This window comes from Trichomycterus rosablanca, chromosome 17, assembly GCF_030014385.1.
Source record: "Trichomycterus rosablanca isolate fTriRos1 chromosome 17, fTriRos1.hap1, whole genome shotgun sequence".
Classification (NCBI taxonomy): Eukaryota; Metazoa; Chordata; class Actinopteri; order Siluriformes; family Trichomycteridae; genus Trichomycterus; species Trichomycterus rosablanca.
Window position 1 is genome coordinate 14,930,588 of NC_086004.1, and position 19,192 is coordinate 14,949,779.

Below are 19,192 nucleotides of genomic sequence, written 5' to 3' on the forward strand. Positions count from 1 at the left end.
AACACAGCTCACTAAAATCAGTAATGGCATTAATAAGGCACAACCTTTGAATTTTGGATGGAAGGTCACACTAATTTCAGTAGCATTTATAACATGAAACAGAGCATTAAAACTAGCTATAAGATGTTTAAGTAGCTGGCAGTAATGAAACAAAACTATCAGATTTCAGATGGAAGGTCACTCTTGTTTTAGATTTTTTTTACATTTCTAATTTCAATTGCATTTTAACTGTGTTACATAGAGCATTAAAACCAGATGTAACTGTGTAACTAGGTACCAGTAATGAGACACAACCAATGGCTTTTGGATGGAATGTCACACTTGTTTTATATTATATATTTTTTGCATTTCTAATTTTAATAGCATTTATGCTGTTACACAGAGCAATACAATCAGCTGTGAAGTGTGTAACTAGGCAACAGTAATGATGAATTTGTTTATTTCATACTGGCTAAATTCATGGTTGAACTTTAATAGCTCTTGTTATCTGATAACTACTTTGAAAACCAACAAAAACAGTTGACTTGAAGGACTGTAATGCCTATTACTTTTTTTATATTTACTTACATTTTTCAAAAAAACTTAAGTTTTCAAAATCTTTCAAGAATATTTTCAGAACACCATCACATGTAAGTAAATATATAAAAATATATTCTTCATTCATTCGCAGTCTGTTCTGCAACCGCTTTATCCTGGTCACGTAACGCTTATTGGGCTAAGACAGGAGGGGCGGACACACACGCAGAGATGTATAATAACCAAAAATGTTTATTGATGAAGACAAAACACACAAAACAAGACAAACACGATACCTAAGCTAAGCTAAACAGGAACAAGACAGGACTAGACAAGGCTACACAAGCTAAACAGAGCTACAAAGACTAAACAGAACTAAAGCTAATGAACAAAGGCTAACACACAGAGCTAACACAAGGAGCTAACACACAGATGTCAAACAAACAAAAGGCTAAGGGTAACTAAGAGACAGAGGTTAAACAGGACTAAACAGAATAAACAGAATAAACAGGCTAGTGAGCTAAACAGGCTAACAAGTTAAACAGGCTAATGAACTGAACAGGCTAAAAAAACTAACAAACCAAAACAAGGAAAACCGACAAACAGACAGAGAAAAGCTATAAAAGAGCTACTAATCAGGGAGCTAGTAACAGATCAGAACTAAGAAAAACAGCCAGGGTCACCGGGAAAATAATCGCCAACACTGTTCTCCAGCTCTTCCCTTAAATAGGGGAGCTGGAGCTAATTAGTGGCAGAGGACCAATGACAAAAGGGGCGTTGGCTCAGGACTGAGCGTGCTCTTGTGGAGGTGGGCGTGGCACACACAGTTCCTCAGAGCACAGGGGCTCAAGTGTGACAGGTCAGAGTCGTGGTCATTTGGCGAATTCTGAATGACTGAATTCCTGGCACATATGAGGAAATCTATAAAGGCAGTAATTAAAGTTAAGGATTGTGGATAAAGATAAAGACTGTGTTACACCAACACAAACTGCACCACTACCTTTACACCCATTATAAATGTTACATAAAATATATACTTTAAGCATTACTGGTCTCTTCATATAAGTTTTTTTAAAAGCATTTTTCCCTTCTATCCAAAATCTAATTTAAATAAACAAAATGTAAAAAAAAAAATTACTTTTTGAATCCCTAGATGTTTGGCAACATGAAATAAAAAAGCTGTAAAACATTGTAGACATGTAGACCCTTAGTAAAGCAGTCTCATACACCTAAGGTATGCCATCAAATGCCAATTAAAACATCTACATTTTATGTGTTTTTAAAGAAAACCAGTCTACAGATCTGTTAAGACCTGGTAATAGCTAGTAAAGTTTTCTTCCATGTGTGATTTTCTTGTATTTTCACTTTATTATCTTCTTTTTAAACTGCCCTCAGAGTCTGTGATTATTGTACCATCCAAATTGGTCCCTGTAGAACAGATTCCATCTTCTGAAGTCACTAACCTCCCAAAGCCTTTTCCCTGGGATACAGCATAAGAAGAACGTCGATGTAAAGCACCTCTCCTAAACCATAGTAGTTCAGCTGGCTCCTTTGATGAATGGATCTAAACAACACAAAAATGTTAACTGTATACTGAATATATGTTTAATTTTACAGTCTTGGTAAAAAGTATTTCTTTTTTTCTAATGTATTTTATTTTTGCAAATTTGTCACACTTATTGTTTCAAACATAAGACAAACAACTTCAGTAAACACAATAAAGTTTTAAATATTTAAAAGAATCCAGACAAACATGAGAAACAAGTCTTGAATATCTCAGATAAGGTCAGTGTTTTTAATTTTACCATTACAAGGGCGGTACGGTGGCTCAGTGGGTAGCACTGTCACCTCACAGCAAGAAGGTCCTGGGTTTGATTCCCAGGTGGGACAATCCGAGTCCATTCTGTGTGGAGTTTGCATGTTCTCCCTGTGTCTGCGTGGGTTTCCTCCGGGAGCTCCAGTTTCCTCCCACAGTCCAAAGACATGCAAGTGAGGTGAATTGGAGATACAAAATTGTCCATGACTGTGTTTGATATAACCTTGTGAACTGAATAACCTTGTGTAATGAGTAAAAACATGATGTTAAAATCCTAATAAACAAAAAAAGAACCACTTACCAATAGGCACAAAAATGCTTGTCCCACATTTGCCAAAAACACCTTGATAACCACAGACCATTTAAGATAATGTTTAAGATAAAGAGTTGAAAGTAAACACCGATACACAGTATCGCAGATAAGGAATAAATTAAGGTCCCTGAAGCTGTGTTGAAAGAGTACCAACTGCTGCACCACACATACAATCTTAATAGACATGTGTAGCTTTACCAGTAGCTTCATCAGAGTGATACATTTAATAAAGCACTATAAACATGTGAAATACTTACTTTGCAGCTAGTTAATTATGAAATTTTAATCATGATTAAATAATAAATAAATATAAATAATCATTACTAAAATACAATATTCTAAACATGCATGACCTTTTTTCTTAAATAATTTAAATTAAAAGAAATGTTTTGTTTCCCCTTGTTATTCTTGTTTTATATTAAATTCAGTTTACTAATCTTAAACCACTTAGTAAGAAGGTCCTGTGTTCGATCCCCAGGTGGGGCAGTCCGGGTCCTTTCTGTGTGGAGTTTGCATGTTCTCCCCATGTCTGCGTGGGTTTACTCCGGGTGCTCCGGTTTCCTCCCACAGTCCAAAAACATGCAATTAATGTGAATTGGAAATACCAAATTGTCCATGACTGTGTTCAATATAACCTTGTAAACTGATGCATCTTGTGTAATGAGTAACTATCGTTTCTGTCATGGATGTAACCAAAGGGTGTAAAACATGATGTTAAAAATCCAAATAAACAAACAAACAAAAACCACTTAGTATAAAATTAAAAAGTAAAGGAAAACATGAGAGAGACAAATGCTTTTTTAGAGAAAGTTTGTTATCATTTGTAATAAATTAGCAAATAGTTGCCTCACCTTGTGTCTGTTGGGGTTTAAAAGTATCACCTTTAAAGCTTTTCTTGTAATAGAGGGAAGGACAGCAGTGCATGTTGTAAGAAACACAACCAACCACACCACTGGATTGACAAAGGCATTCGTTGAAGCTCCTGTCAAAGCAATATGAACAATTTAACTGTTTGTTAACTGATGTTCTCAAATGTCAAGAGAGAAGACCAACAAAAACATTTATAAATGCACCAATGAATACAGACATAATGTGGCAAGGAATGTGATTTTTTGGGGAATATACAGTTGCCTTTTGGAACTACCATGATTTTTCATAAAATGTGATCTGGTTTTCAAGACGTAATAGCAATGATAATGAAAGTTAAATTAATTAATCATTTACAATCCATTTATAAAACAGTTAATTTTAGGGAAAGCAATTACTCCAGTCCAAATCAATTAAAGAAATTAGTTTGAAGGTGAGGTTTTAGAGGTTTTATAAATAGTAAAAAAAGAACTTTTAGCTGGAACAGACTTCAAAAGTAACTTCACACACCCAGGTGACGCAGCGGGATATTCCACTAGCACACCAGCACCGAGTTTCTGAACTCCTTGGTTCGATCCTCGGTGTTGCCACCGGTCGGCTGGGTGCCATCTGGCGGGCATAATTGGCATTGCCTGCAGCAGATACTATTTGGCCACCATATCTGCAGGGTGGGGGCCGGACTATGTGTGGGTGGGTGGGTCTTCATACGCTGTGTAAGGACCCTGATTGGCGGAACAGACGCCTGTGCGTAATGCAGTGTATAGCCAAGTGCTCTCCTTGGATGCAACCTGGTATCTCTCAGCAGCAGAAGACAAAACTGAGTGCGCTAAATCCGGAGCAAAATGCATAAAAAAAGTAACTTCACAAACCTGGAAAGGAAATTATGTACTTTTGTTAACATATGAATTGTTGTCAGATACACCAAAACAATGAAATTAAAAAGTTAAAAACAATTTACTAGAACGTGCCGAAGTCTTCATAGTATTTGACTGATAGAACCCAGCATGTTTACTTTGTTTGCAAAGTGTGTTGTTACTTTCCTTACAGCAGAGGGAAGAGCATTCTCATACAGTCACAATATTCAAGTCCAGATTGAAAACTCATTAGCTTAGGCTTTTTAAACCATCGGTGTGTGACTCTGGTCGTGGAATGGGGTCTGGGCAGTCTGGTGCTCTCATGGTCTGTCCCAACTGCTGACTCAGTTTTATGTAATAAGTGGTGATTACAGGTGCTAGGTTGTTGTCATTCTGCCTCTCACATACAATCAGGTTTGTTGACAGTAGGGGAGGTGGGTGCTGATGCCCAAAAGAGCAAACATGACCGAGGTACCTTTTAGTTCTCCCTTTGAGTAATGCTGTAATAATAAGGGATGCTGGAGCTTTTTACCCTAAGGTGGTGCTGGTGTGTACCTTTTCACCCACCTGAGGCTGAAGCCCAAAGGGTTGAGACTGCCATACTAACAGTGCTGTTCCTGTTAGACTGCTGGATGTAATTAAAATCTGCAATTACTTCACTCACATTGTTCAGAAACTCACTATCAAACTTTATCTAGCACATAGTTAGCAACCAGGCTTTTTTTTTTTTTTTTTGCTTCTAGTGACTATTACTGTTTAATTGTTTAATATCATTGTTTAATTTCAAGGGACAGTGGTAGCCTAGTGGGTAGTAGTGATGGGAATTTCAGCTCCTTTTAGAGAGCCGGTTCTTTTGGCTCGGCTCACTAAAAAGAGCCGGCTCTTTCGGCTCCCAAGTGGCTCCTTAGATTTTTTTGTTGCTTAAATTAATTTATTACCAAATTACATGTAAAATGAATTACTAATGTAAAAAAACATTGTATCAAATGTTTATTATTTAAATTGCTTTATTTATATACTCAACATGGAACAGAGTGCCACAACAATAAATTATAAAATACAAAAACAAAGACCCATCTCAATTAGACAAAAAGATCTGATTGTGTATATTATTTGTACGTTTGCATCTAAAGTGGGACAGCATGGTGGCTAAGTGGTTGGAACTGTCGCCTCACGGCAAGAAGGTCCTGGGTTCGATCCCCAGGTGAAGAGCCTGGGTCCTTTCTGTGTGGAGTTTGCATGTCTTTCCCGTGTCCGCGTGGGTTTCCTCCGGGTGCTCCGGTTTCCTCCCACAGTCCAAAGACATGCAAGTGAGGTGAATGTTCCTGTCATGAATGTAACCAAAGTGTAAAACGTGACGTTAAAATCCTAATAAACAAAACAAAATAAACAAGCATCTAGAGTGAAACAACACAACATCAACGAAGCATCACTCACACTCAACAAAATATAAATGAAAATGTGCAAAACATAAAGAAAATCCAGGTGAAAGCATCCAGGTGACAGTATTTGTAAGTATTTAGTGAAGATTGGCATTCAGAAAAACCAAGGAGCTCATCTTTGATGGCTTGATCCTGTTTCTCATTTCTGTTATGATCTGCCCTGTTAAAAAAGATTCTCTCTGAGGGGACAGATACACAGTCTATGTGCCATCACATGTATAAGATGTGGGTAGACTGAACATTTGGTCTCCCAGTGAACACTTGGTTCAGTGGGTCTGAACTTCTCTGTAAAAGGGGCTTCTCGTGTCCAAACTTTACTATGTTTCCTCTCACTCATTTTCCTCACCTTTCCAGCGTGTAATGTCTGGCTGTGTAAAGCGCTGAGTTCTCTCTCTCTCTCTCTCTCTCTCTCTCTCTCTCTCTCTCTCTCTCTCTCGTTCGTGTGCACGCTGTCTCTGTGTGTGTGTGTGTGTGTGTGTGTGTGTGTGTGTGTGTGTGTAACCCCTCCCCTCCTGCTCAATGTAATTACACAAACGCCACCACGTATCTTGACCAATCACGTGCGGTTTTGACAGAGAAAAAAAAACCCGGAAAAAAACGAATCGGCTCCCAGTCAGGAGCCGGATCCCGTCGTTCACTTTAAAGAGCTGGCTCTTAGAGCTGGATCGTTCGCGACCGACCCATCACTAGTGGGTAGAGCTTTGGGCTATCAACCGGAAGATGGGCGGTTCAAATCCAGTCTCTGCTATGCAGCCACTGTTGGGTCCTTGAGCAAGGCCCTTAATCCTGTCTGCTCCAGGGGCGCCATACAATGGCTGACCCTGCGCTCTGACCCCAGCTTCCAAACAAGCTGGGATATGCGAAGAAAGAATTTAATTGTACTGTACAACTGTATATGTATAAATGACAAACAAAGTATATCTTCTAATAATAGATATTCTATCTAATAATAATAGGAATATCAGAGATAACTGATTCATCATGTTTTTGGAAATTGCTCGTGTGCCTAATTGTATGCATCTGTTAGAAATAGATGTGGCATCTAAAACATCTGAACATAAAAATAAGTTGGCCACATACTTTTGGCCATAACATTTATGCATGTATAGTATGATTATGTTTATGAAGATTAAAAGAATACCTAGGAAAAGGTAGTCTTTAGGGGAAGCTGTAAACATACGAGGACTATGAAGGATCACAGTGGTGAGAAAGAATAGTCCTATGCTGACCAGCACTGCTGCAAAATTGTACTTGGTCCAGTATTTGGTCTGTAAAACAATCTGGGACACAATTTAATACAGTTAAACATTTATTTAATGATAATACTGTATTTAACGAACTTTTTTTTTTCTTACAAAATTACTAAAACAATACCTCAGCAGTAACTGAGAATACAGCTGATGTCTCCACAGTAACAGCCATAGTCTGATAGTCCAGATCAGAGTTCTGAAAGGCTGCCATGGAGAAAAAGAAAATGACTATTGAGGTGTAGACTGAGTAGAGTAGTGTCGCTCCCACGTTGAGAGGGTTGAGAAGCTCCTTTTTCTGTCCTATCATGTAAACCTCAGGCCAGCAAAGACAGCTCTCAGCACTCATGTTCTACACAGATGCACAAATGTATTATTCTAAAGCAGTAAGTGATTTAGAAGCAATCTATAGTGTAATATCTGGATGACTCTTCACTAACCTTATCAAAGAAGCCCAGGCACTGAACTGGCAGTGCTGTGTACATTATGGAGTAGAGGGCAACAAACCAGCTCTCATACATAGGCTGGTTAACAAAAAAGAAAATGCTAGTTATTTTTAAAAAGTATTTAGGACCGTAGGACCCTATTGTTTCATTTCAGTGTCTTAGATTGCACCTTTCATATAAGCTAAATAAATAATGTATTTATATAATTAACATAAATAAAAACAAACAAATCATATAAACTTATCTCGGCACTCAGTTTAGCCCACCCATAATAAATAAAGAAAATAACAATATACAGTACAATAATAATAATAAGAATACAGCCATGCAGTTTAGGTCAGGCTGCACCTTTCATTTCAATTAATTAATTAATCATTAAAATACCAATGGTTGCACTGTATGTTCACGGACTAGCCATGTCTTAATATATTACAACCTCAAATTAGAAAAGGTTGGGACAGTGTAGAACATGCAAATAAAAAAACATTTTGTACATTGATTTTTACAGACAGTATGAACCCAATATTCCATGGGACAAGCTGAACACTTGTGATCTCTGATTTCTTAGACAGCACTGCATTAAGAACTGTCATTCATTAATAGCTGATATAATCACACGGGCAAGGGATTACTTTGACAAACCTTTGTCAAGCACTACAATCCAGAGTCACATTCACAAACGCCACTTAAAACATTACTGTTCGAAAGAGAAGCCTTATGTTAACCATGTTCAGATGCGGCATCGAGTTATCTGGGCCCTGAGGCTTCTGGGATGGACAGTCACAGCAAAAACGTGTACTGTGGTCAGACGAATCAGTATTTCAGATCTCTTGTGAAATAAATAGATTCCGTGTGCTCTAGACCAAAGTCGTATGGGACCATCCAGACTGTTATCAGCAACAAGTCCAATAGCCTTATGCTTAAATATTTAGAATAGTAATAAGCCAGTGTTTGGCTATTCTGATTATAATTGTTAACTTGGTTTTGTAGATCTTAGATAACAATTTTGTTCACTTAGATTATCAAATGCATGCCTACCCTTTAATTAATTATGGCTAAGACATTTCATGAAAATACAAATTTTTTACAAGTCCAATAGCCAGTGTCTGTCTTCGTATAGGGTTGTGTCAGTGCCCTTGGCAAAGGTAATCTACAGTACAAGGAGGTTTTAGAGAAACATATGCTGCCTTTTCCAGGAACAGCCATGAATTTTTAAGAAGACAATGCAAAACCACAGTAAATGATTTGGGGTTGTACACCAAAAATGTATTTTATAAAAAAGCTGTTAGGAAAAGCACTTGTTCTCAAAACAACCATTGGAAGACTATCAAGCACAGTGCCAGAAAGTTAATTGTTCTATTAAGAATAAGGTGGCATAAATATTGTAAGGGTACAGCCAGATAACAGCCTAATTGCCAAATCCAGTATGCAGGGACTGCTTATATGGATATGGTTGATGAATGGTGCACAGTACAGATAAAACCATGCTCTGCTATGTCAACATTCGTACTTATACACTGCTGGCATTTTTATTTTTTATTTCAAATTTTTAATAAATAACATTCTTTTTTGTTGCTTTTAGTGAGTATTTTGTTGAGAATAGTGAGAATCTGGTTTTTAAAAAAGTCCACTTCTTACCTGGGCACTGAAGCCATTGTAAAAGCTGAACCAGATGTGTACCAAAGCATAGGAGGTGGTTTTATACAGGAAGTAGTGCAGAAAGCTGCATATGCGGTGGTAAGACCAGTGACCATGAATCAAAAGCAGCCTGCGCAGGAAGCCAAACTGTGCCAGTGCAAAATCTGCATTCTGTACTGCCTGACTGCCCTCTACACCACACATGCCAACACCTATATGCGCCACTGCATTAATAAGAGGAAAAGAAGAAAAGAGTCATTTATATAAAGTTAAAGCTTGCATGAAGGCATTACAATAAGTAAGTCTTATTATACCTTTTTTTAAAACTTACTCTTAATCATATTCACATCATTGGCACCATCTCCTATTGCCATGGTGATGGAGGAAGAAAACTTTTTGACCAACTCTACAACCTTAGCCTTCTGCCAAGGAGTCACACGACAACACAGCACTGACTGGCAGTTGTTGGACAAGGACACAAACTTGGCACCCAACTCTGGTGTTTTGATTAGTTCTGTCTACACAACATAAGAGGAAGTCAGAGTTAAACATGGTGTGATGTCAGAATCATTTCAGTTTACACAACTTGACTGATCTTTTGAGCAAGCTACAAAGCAACAAAAATTACTGCTTCTAGTCCTTGTAGAAGCTCATTATAAATAAAGCAAAATATATATACTCACAAGCTCAAATCCGTCAAGAACGAGAGCAGGTTTACTCTCTCGCCACGCTTTATTTGTGGTCCAAACCTTGGAGCCTTTATCCTTATTAAAACAAACTTCTGCAGTGGAAGACTGAAGAAACTGTCTGAAGTTGAGAAAATACCCATCACTGTCAAACTGCAAATCAAATGTACAGTATATGTATATATGCATCTGCTTTACAGCTCATCAGCTTGGAGCAGCCTTACCTGAGATCATCACCTTGCAGCAGCCTTGCATCTGGATCTAATAATTTGCAGGCATAACCCACATTCACAGCTGTTTCTGTGCATTTAGAGAGTAAGATGGAAGTCAGTATATTCCACATTACCTCTGTAAAGAGTTGCTATGGAATCTTACACTTGGATTTGAATGTTAAAATAATTGTACCTGTCTTATCCCCAGTTAGCATCCACACTCTTATCCCTGCCTGGCGAAGGCTGGCAATAGTCTCTGGGACGCCGTCCTGCAGACGATCCTCAATGGCTGTGACCCCCAGCAACTTAATAAAAACACATAATTCCATTTTATGAACAATATGCTTAAATATTTAGAATAGTAATAAGCCAGTGTTTGGCTATTCTGATTATAATTGTTAACTTGGTTTTGTAGATCTTAGATAACAATTTTGTTCACTTAGATTATCAAATGCATGCCTACCTTTTAATTAATTATGGCTAAGACATTTCATGAAAATACAAATTGGAAAATAATCTTGTTCTCCTTTTCCCTAGTAGGCCTACCTCAAAAAAACAAAACAAAAAAACCCACTATATACACACTATTAGCCAAACATTTTTATTGAACCTGGTAAAGGTTACAGTTATTTAGGTGTGTGTGTGTGTGTGTGTGTGTGTGTGTGTGTGTGTGTGTTTCCAAAATTATTTATAAACCTCCTTTTCTGTTTAATAGCAGTGTTGGAACAGACTGTGTCATTACATCATTTAGGTCAGCACTTTAATAATACTTAACTGCAATATATACTATATTTCTTATAGCAGGGACAGGGAGACTGGTAAGGGGGTGCCAGAATGTAGCCAAATAAACAAACTGCTTTCTCTAAAACGCACACAAACATAGACTGAGACAACAGTTTTCCTTCTTAACACGACAATGACCCAAAAGATTCAGCCAAAACAATACTAGAGTGGCTTTGGGGCAAGTTTATTAACACCCAAACTAATACCTAGTCTCAAATCCTTATTAAACATCCGTGGAACACCTAAAGCAGTTTACAGATGTTCGTCATCCAGTCTGACGACACTTAAAGTCTGCCATTTATGAATAAACTACCCAAATTCAGGTGTCCAAAGCTTGCAGAAACATCCATTAACATTAATGTAATTTGTGGCCAAGAGTTTTTAAATTATTTTACAAAACATTATGCCTAATTAATGTGTGATGCATGATTAAGTCCAAATTCATGCATGGGTAAAAAGAAAAAAAACTATTTAGTTCAAATCATTGATGGACTGGCAACCTCTTTTTCTTGTTTTCTACCTTTTGTCCAATGAAACGGACCCACCGTGACCCTGACCAGGATGAAACGGTGGTTAAAAGGAGAATGAATTAATTAATGAAACGTTTTAGCTACTTTCTATATAAGACAACATCAGGTAACACAAAATGCATTTTTTTAAATTATCATTCAACATATTGGAGACCAAGATTTATTCAAAACGTATTCAAAAAATTGTTCCCTTAGCTACTAAATCAACCAGTTAAACAAACTTATTTAACAAATGGGTTTAATTTCACTAGGCACCAACGTGTGATTACTGACAGACCTGTCAAATCTAAACATCAATTAAATAAAACCTGTTTAGCAATGGAAAGCAGAAAACTTGGAACTGTGCTGAACCTCTCCTGGAGTGGCTGTTCTACCAACATGGAAAAACCAGAAGCATGTGTTCCAATCTTTTACTCACAGGAGAACAACAGTTGGGCTTGTAAATAGTTTAAACAAGATTTTACCAGCATATATTATCATACCATCAACTCATTTTCCATGAGATCATACACTTCCTCCAGCATGCTCTCTCTGCAACTGGTTGCCATGGTAGCCTGTTGTAGAGCCTGACTCCACTCCATCCACTGAGTCTCTGATACAGAACGCACAGCCACACACAAAGTGCGCAGACAGCTCTGAGCAAACACCTACACAAACACATATGTAATAATACTGAGATAAAATATCTTATAAGTTAAGAGTTGTTGCCCAAAATGGGCTAAGGAAACATGGACAAAAAACAAGTATAAATAAATAAAGAGAGAAAGAGTTACATTAGTTAAAATGTAAGTGGCTTATCAGTTCCAACCTCTAGAGCCCGCTCTGTGCTTTCCTGATGTTGACTGTTCTTTGCTAGTCGCTGCAGAATCACTGCATCTGCACCTTTACAATAGAGTTTCAGTTCTCCCTCTGTTGTTCTCACTACACACACACACACACACACACACACACCTACATTTATAAAAAACAGTATTCTTTGCTTCCTTATTATTACTGACATTAAATCAGAAAAAAAAAAAATACTGATCCCACAGTATACTTGTATGTTTAGCCCTCTGAGTTTTTCGAAATGCACTACAGGGTGTCCTAAAGTCTGGACACATAGGCAAAATGCATATTTTCAATAAATTTCAATACATTTTTCAACAACATTTTATTACATTAGAATATTAATCAATAGCATCTTCAATGTGTTTTCCACTGTTTGTGATGCAATATGTATGTGTCTGTATATTAGTAAACATATAGTTAGTTATATTTAGTAATGTTTCCTAAGTGTCCAGACTTTAGAGACACCCTGTATAATAAAATAAAAGGGGTGGCTGGCTTTTGTTTTCTCACCCAGCACTGACATGCGCCTCCTCATGCTGGTGAAGTCCAACAAGGCCAGCAGGTGATACTGACGTGTACATCCCAGCTCACTCAGTGTGAGGGAATCGCGTGTGCGTGAGAGGAACACCCAGCCCAGCTCTCGAGCTGCACACACCAGAGCCTCCTCATCAGGAGATGCTGCATGGTACTGAGGGACTCCTAGGTAAACAGACCACATTAATCATTATTACTATCTCTACCCATACACCCAACACAAGGCTTGCTGAAAAAGTGATCTTGTTTTAAAATTTGTGATAAAAGTATACAACCCCAAATCAGAAAAAGTTGGGACAGCATGGAAAATGCAAATAATAAAAAAAACAGTTTCTTAAATTTACTTTGACTTTTATTTGATTGCAGACAGGATGAACCTGAGATATTTCATGTTTCTTCTCAGCTTTATTTCATTTATTAATAAATATCCATTTCTGCATTTCAAGCCTGCAACACATTCCAAAAAAGTTGGGACTTTTCACCACACTTAAAAGATGTTTTGGAACCGAGGATACCAAGTGATTTAGTGTTTCACCTTTTATTTTGTCACATTCTTCCTGCAAACACGTCTTAAGATTTGCAACAGTATGGGGTCGTCGTTGTTGCATTTTTCGCTTCAAAATTCTCACACATTCTCTATTGGGGACAGGTCAGGACTGCAGGCAGGCCAGTCCAGTACTCGTACCCTCTTCTTCCACAGTCATGCCTTTGTAATGTCTGCAGCAGGTGGTTTTGCATTGTCTTGTTGAAAAATGCATGGATGTCCCTGGAAAAGATGACATCTTGAAGGAAGCATATGTTGCTCTTAGATCTCAATGTACTTTTCTGCATTAATGCTGCCATCACCGAAGTGTAAATGACCTTTGCCAAGGGCACTGACACAGCCCCATACCATGACAGACCCTGGCTTTTGGACTTGTTGCTAATAACAGTCTGGATGGTCCTTTTCGTCTTTGGTCCGGAGCACACAGCGTACATTTTTTCCAAAAAAGACCTGGAATGCTGATTCATCTGACCACAATACACATTTCCACTGTGTGATGGTCCATCCTAGATGCCTCCGAGCCCAGAGAAGTCGACGCTGCTTCTGGACATGGTTAACATAAGGCTTCTTTTTTGCACAGTAAAGTTTTAAGTGGCATTTGTGCATGTAACTCCGTATTGTGGTGCTTGACAAAGGTTTGCCAAAGTAATTCCTTGCCCATGTGGTTATATCAGCTATTATTGAGTGGCGGTTCTTGATGCAGCGCTGTCTGAGGGATCGAAGATCACGGGCATTCAGCTTAAGCTTGCACCCTTGGCCTTTACGCACTGAAATTCCTCCCAATTCCTTCAATTGTTTAATGATATTATGCACTGTAGAGGGAGAAATATGCAAATCCCTTCTAGTCTTTATTTGAAGTTCATTGTTTTTAAACATTTAAATAATTTTCTCACACATTTATTGATAAACTGGAGATCCTTTGGCCATCTTTGCTCATCAAAGACTCCTGTCTTTCCTGGATGCTGCTTTTGTACCAAACCATGATTACAATAACCTGTTGACATCAACTGTTTGGAATCACATCATTATTTAGTTTTTTCACCTCATTACTAGCTCTAAATTGCCCCCGTCTCAACTTTTTTTGGAATGTGTTGCAGGCCTGAAATGCAGGAATGGAGGTTTATTAATAAATGAAATGAAGTTGAGCAGACAAAACATGAAATATCTCAGGTTCATCATGTCTGCAATCAAATAAAAGTCAAAGTAAATGTAAGGAACACTGCATTTTTTTTTTTATTAGCATTTTTCATACTGTCCCAACTTTTTCTTATTTGGGGTTGTATATTTACAAAAGTTATATTTAAACTTAATAATCAGTTAACCACACAAAAAATTGAAGTAGATACAACTACATTTCAAATTAACATATTTCCTCCGGAAATTTTCTGCTGCCACACACTGATCTGTATTGACTGTTACTTGCATTTTTGACTATGTTACTTGCATTTTTGACTGTTACTTGCATTTTTGCACACCTCCTGGAAATGCACAATAATTTCTGCACCTTACTTGTATTTTGCACCATATTTACTTTTTAGGCACCTTATCTGCATTGCCAATTTTACGCTGCTAATGTACAACATGTCACTACCTCATGAACCATTGTACCATCTATTCACCATCATGTACTAACACTTGTCTTTAGTCCTGTCTTCTAAGTACTTGTTTAGATTAGGGATAATTAGGAATATCTTTTGTAGTTATTTATTATAGGATTTTTTGTATTTATTGTTGTATTTACAGTGTTTTGTATTGTCTTGCACTTTTTGTACCGTGTTACACCGTGATCCTAGAGGAACGCTGTTTCGTTTCAATATGTACTTGTATGTAGCTGAAATGACAATAAAACCTCTCTGACTCTGACTCTCTCTGACTCTGACTACTAATTAAGGGTTAAACAAATTCCTGTAGTGCCTATGTAACAAAATGTCTTGCAAAGATTATTTGTTAATACACTATATAGGCATGGTGGCATAGTGGGTAGTGCTGTCGCTTTAAAGCAAGAAGGGCCTGGGTTCATTCTCTATGGAGTTTCCATGTCTAACCTGTATCTCTGTTCACCCGGATGCTCCGATTTCCTCCAAAAGAGCAGTCAGGCCAACTGGAGCTACTAAAAATTTTAATAATTTTGAGTGTGGATTTGTCTGTGTGTGTATGCCCTGTGATGGACTGGTAAACTGTCCTGAGTGTTTCCTGCCTCCCTGCCATGTTTCCTGGGGTGTCAGACCCACCGCGACCCTGACCAGGATAAAGAGGTGGTAAAACGGACAGTTAATTAATTAATAAACAAACAAAGTATTGAGACAACCCTTCAAATTACTAATTTCATGTTTCATTCACAACCATAATCATTGCTAACAGGTGTAATATATGAGTTATAAAAAAGGAAATTATATTCCTCCAAATTTGCAGCAACATATTAGGGAAGGCTTTCCTGTTCCATTATGACTGCGTCGTGTGTACAAAGACATGTTTCTTCTCTCTAAAGACATAAGGAAAAGCTTAGTTTAAAGAAACTCCATAGAACCCTGACCCCAGCTGCACTGAATAGCTCAGGAATAAACTATAACCTTATTTTAGGCTTTCTGGACCAACATCGATGCCCAGCCATACAAATGTTCCTTTGATTGAATAGGCAGAAATTCTTTAGAGAAGCCTTCTTATAAGAGTGGCTGTTGTTATAGCTGAAAAGATCACATAGAGGTCACTCTATGTAGTATCATTTGTTTTTTAAATGGGATGTCCGACAAGCTTATGTTCAAATATTTTCAGCCATATAGTGTATCTCATTCACATGCCTATGTTTATGCATATTTTTACATCCCAAATTGTTAATGTTTCTTAACATTTCTGTCAGTGCCACTGACTTTTAACTGCACTTTTTAGTAACACAATAATGTAGACAGTCTTCTGTCTAAATGTAAATCAAGGGACAAAAAATCTTTGATGGTTAAAGTATTTTAAAAACTGGCAGATTTTGCAACATCATTCATTTTTGAGGGTAATGCATGGGTTTGAGTTGTCTAAAATTTATCAATTTATGAGTTGTCTATTTATCAAATATTGCCTTTAAAAATTTGCCAATTTAAGGTTTAGTTAGTTTCGATTATTTATGTAAAAACATTTACATTTTCGGCAATTTAGCAGACGCTTTTATCCAAAGCGACTTACAGTACTGTGACAGTATATTGTCCAGCAATTGAGGGTTAAGAGCCTTGCTCAAGGGCCCAACAGCAGCAACCTAGCAGTGGTGGGGCTTGAACCAGCGACCCTTCAATTACTAGCCCGGTACCTTAACCATTAGGCTACAACAGATATATAACATACAAAAACGATTACATATCAAATCTCCCTACACAACCATTATTACTCAGCTAAATTTAGTAGGATATGTGTGTTTGGTGTCCTATATATGACTCATGCCTGAAATTTGTTTTTTGCAAATGTATGCACTTTTAACCTAGATTTTGCATAACAATAGGTGCTAACAATAGAACAGGTGATAACAATAGACAGGTGACTTATCAAATATAATAGACAGTGACAGGGTGTGGGAGCATAAACAAAACAGAATGACACATGGAGGGAGAGAACCCCTCAAAGGCCAAAATCACAATAAACATTTTAAAAAAGATGCTTGGTTGGCACAACAGGCCCCCGTCCAGTGTTTTCCTGCCTTGCACCCAGGGTATTATTGGATATATAAGCTAGTAGACAATGTAGTACTGTGCCTATTCTAATGAATGTGTGTGTGTGTGTGTGTGTGTGTGTGTTTATGTAACAACCTACACATGACTGCAGATGGATAAACCTGGCAACTGCAAACATTTTTTTTCTTTAATTGGAACAGGTCACCTTACAATGCATGTTGTGAGCCATAAATGTGGCATAATGTAAACATTCAGCTATATTTAGATTCCTGAAACTGTATGTACTAAATTTGTTGTTGCTGCAGTTTTTAGTCTTGTAGTTAGATTGCCTTAATTGACCTAATTAGCATGGACAATAAGAGGTGTAACAAAGTGGCACTGACCATTTTTCCATTCGCTCATGACAGTGTGGCACAGTGCCAATGCAGTGATAAATTCTTTGCTGTCAGGGCAGCTCCTTTCCTGCAGCCGATTGACCAGTTGCTGGTCATAGAAAAATAGCCCACCACAAGAGTATTGGTTCCAGCTCAGGTCCCTTGGCTGTAAAGGAAAATTGACTATTAGATATAAGTAGGCTACTTATGCACACTGAAAACAATTCTTACATTTAGCAATAACTGATAACAGTTCAATGTAAAATTTTGATCTTACCTTTGAAAACGGCATATCCCCTGCATTACCTACAAAACATAATCAATTCCCACGTACAACACAGAGAGACATAAAGGTAAAAGAGCAGAAAAAATAAAGGCATTCAGTTGCATTTTGTATAGCTGATGCATTTCAGCTGTGACAGTAGCTTTAAAGGCTGGCCTTGCGGAACACCTACAAAATCTTAGGCTAGGATCATCTTTTACAACTCAGGTTATTACTTTGATAAACAGAGAAGCTATTCTGTTGGTAATCCATATTAACCTGTCTTTTATCTGACTTTTCCTACTGTCTTCATTAGCTGTGCGTTGCACTGGAGGTGTGTTGCCAAGGCCTCTGTGGGGCAAGCTCGGGCCACTTGAGCTTTCACGCTTGGGAGGTTTGTGTGTTTTGGGTCAAATCTTCCTTTATATCGCATGCAGAGTGTGATGTCCTCTTCTCCACTTGTAAACTTGTCTGTTTGTTCTGTTGTCTCTCCGCTTTGGACTGCAGATTTGATTAAAGGAAATGATCTTCTCAGCTTTTGTGCAGTTCCCTAGTTATCACCATGGTTAAAATCCGACTTAAAAACATCTCTTGGTGATGTTAGTGTAACACATCACAGCTAAAGCAAAATAATGGTCTTGAGAGTTCCCAACTGTCAGGTCATCAACTTCACCTTTTTTTTCTTTTCTCATTTGCTGCATCATTTAGCTGATAAATAAATGTTTGGGGGTGTTGACTATTCATTAACTTTTCTGCAACTGTATATACATACATTTATATTTACACACACTGCTCAAAAAATAAGGGAGCACTTATTAATGAACACATCTTAATGAACGTATGATTCAATTAAAATCTTTACTAATATAAATTGTGTAATTTGTTGAAAACAATACAACGTGACAACTATCAGTGGAAATTATCAGTGGAAACCATTGAGACCTGGATTTAAAATTACACAAAAATCTAAAGAAACATTTTAAATCACAGGCTGATTCAATTTGTGCAAAATTTATCAATGTCAACTCATAATATGATTCAGTAGTGAGTATGGCTTCCCTAGTCAGTATGCACTCCTGACAACGTCTAGGCCAGAAACGGATGAGATGTTGGATAGTGTCCTAGGGGATTTCTTCCCAGACATGGATTGGGGCATCATTGAGCTCATGGACCGTCTGTGCCACTTGGCGGCATCAAATTAGATTCAGGTCTGGGGAATGTGACTGCCAGTAGATGCCTTTGTCATCTAGGAACTGCCTACACACTATGGTCAAAGGAACCCAGGGCCCACTGCAATGACCCTTCAAGGACATGCCTCACCAGACCATCAATGACCTACTGTCAAACTGATCATGCTGGATGATGTTGCAGACAGCATAACATTCCTCATGGTGTCTCCTGACTCTTGCACATCTGTCACATGTGCTCAGTGTGAATCTGCTTTCATCTGTGATCAGAACAGGGTGACCTGCAAATACTGGTGTTCTCTGGCTAATACTAATCAAGCTGCACAGTGCTGGGCTTTGAGCACGGGTCCCACTAAAGGACATTGAGTCCTCATGCCACCCTAATGGAGTCTGTTATGAGAGTTTGGTCAAAAACCTGCACACCAGTATCCTGCTGGAGGTCATTTTGTAGAGCTCCGGC

General features: G+C 37.9%; 1 protein-coding gene across 1 annotated transcript in view; it reads right to left on the reverse strand.

The window, feature by feature from the left end:
- Nucleotides 1-1,670: 1,670 nt before the first annotated feature.
- Nucleotides 1,671-19,192, reverse strand: part of atp8b3 (ATPase phospholipid transporting 8B3) — a 49,524-nt gene continuing 32,002 nt past the window's right edge. The window contains exons 12-26 of the mRNA XM_063013409.1: nucleotides 17,561-17,589; nucleotides 17,293-17,449; nucleotides 12,692-12,880; nucleotides 12,159-12,271; nucleotides 11,833-11,997; nucleotides 10,231-10,342; nucleotides 10,050-10,125; nucleotides 9,823-9,946; nucleotides 9,471-9,657; nucleotides 9,140-9,363; nucleotides 7,496-7,579; nucleotides 7,183-7,407; nucleotides 6,950-7,088; nucleotides 3,497-3,627; nucleotides 1,671-2,080 (exon numbers count right to left, since the gene is read on the reverse strand). Coding sequence (XP_062869479.1) covers nucleotides 1,886-2,080; nucleotides 3,497-3,627; nucleotides 6,950-7,088; nucleotides 7,183-7,407; nucleotides 7,496-7,579; nucleotides 9,140-9,363; nucleotides 9,471-9,657; nucleotides 9,823-9,946; nucleotides 10,050-10,125; nucleotides 10,231-10,342; nucleotides 11,833-11,997; nucleotides 12,159-12,271; nucleotides 12,692-12,880; nucleotides 17,293-17,449; nucleotides 17,561-17,589 — 2,150 coding nt within the window. The 3' untranslated portion in view covers nucleotides 1,671-1,885. The remainder of the gene's footprint in view (nucleotides 2,081-3,496; nucleotides 3,628-6,949; nucleotides 7,089-7,182; nucleotides 7,408-7,495; nucleotides 7,580-9,139; nucleotides 9,364-9,470; nucleotides 9,658-9,822; nucleotides 9,947-10,049; nucleotides 10,126-10,230; nucleotides 10,343-11,832; nucleotides 11,998-12,158; nucleotides 12,272-12,691; nucleotides 12,881-17,292; nucleotides 17,450-17,560; nucleotides 17,590-19,192) is intronic.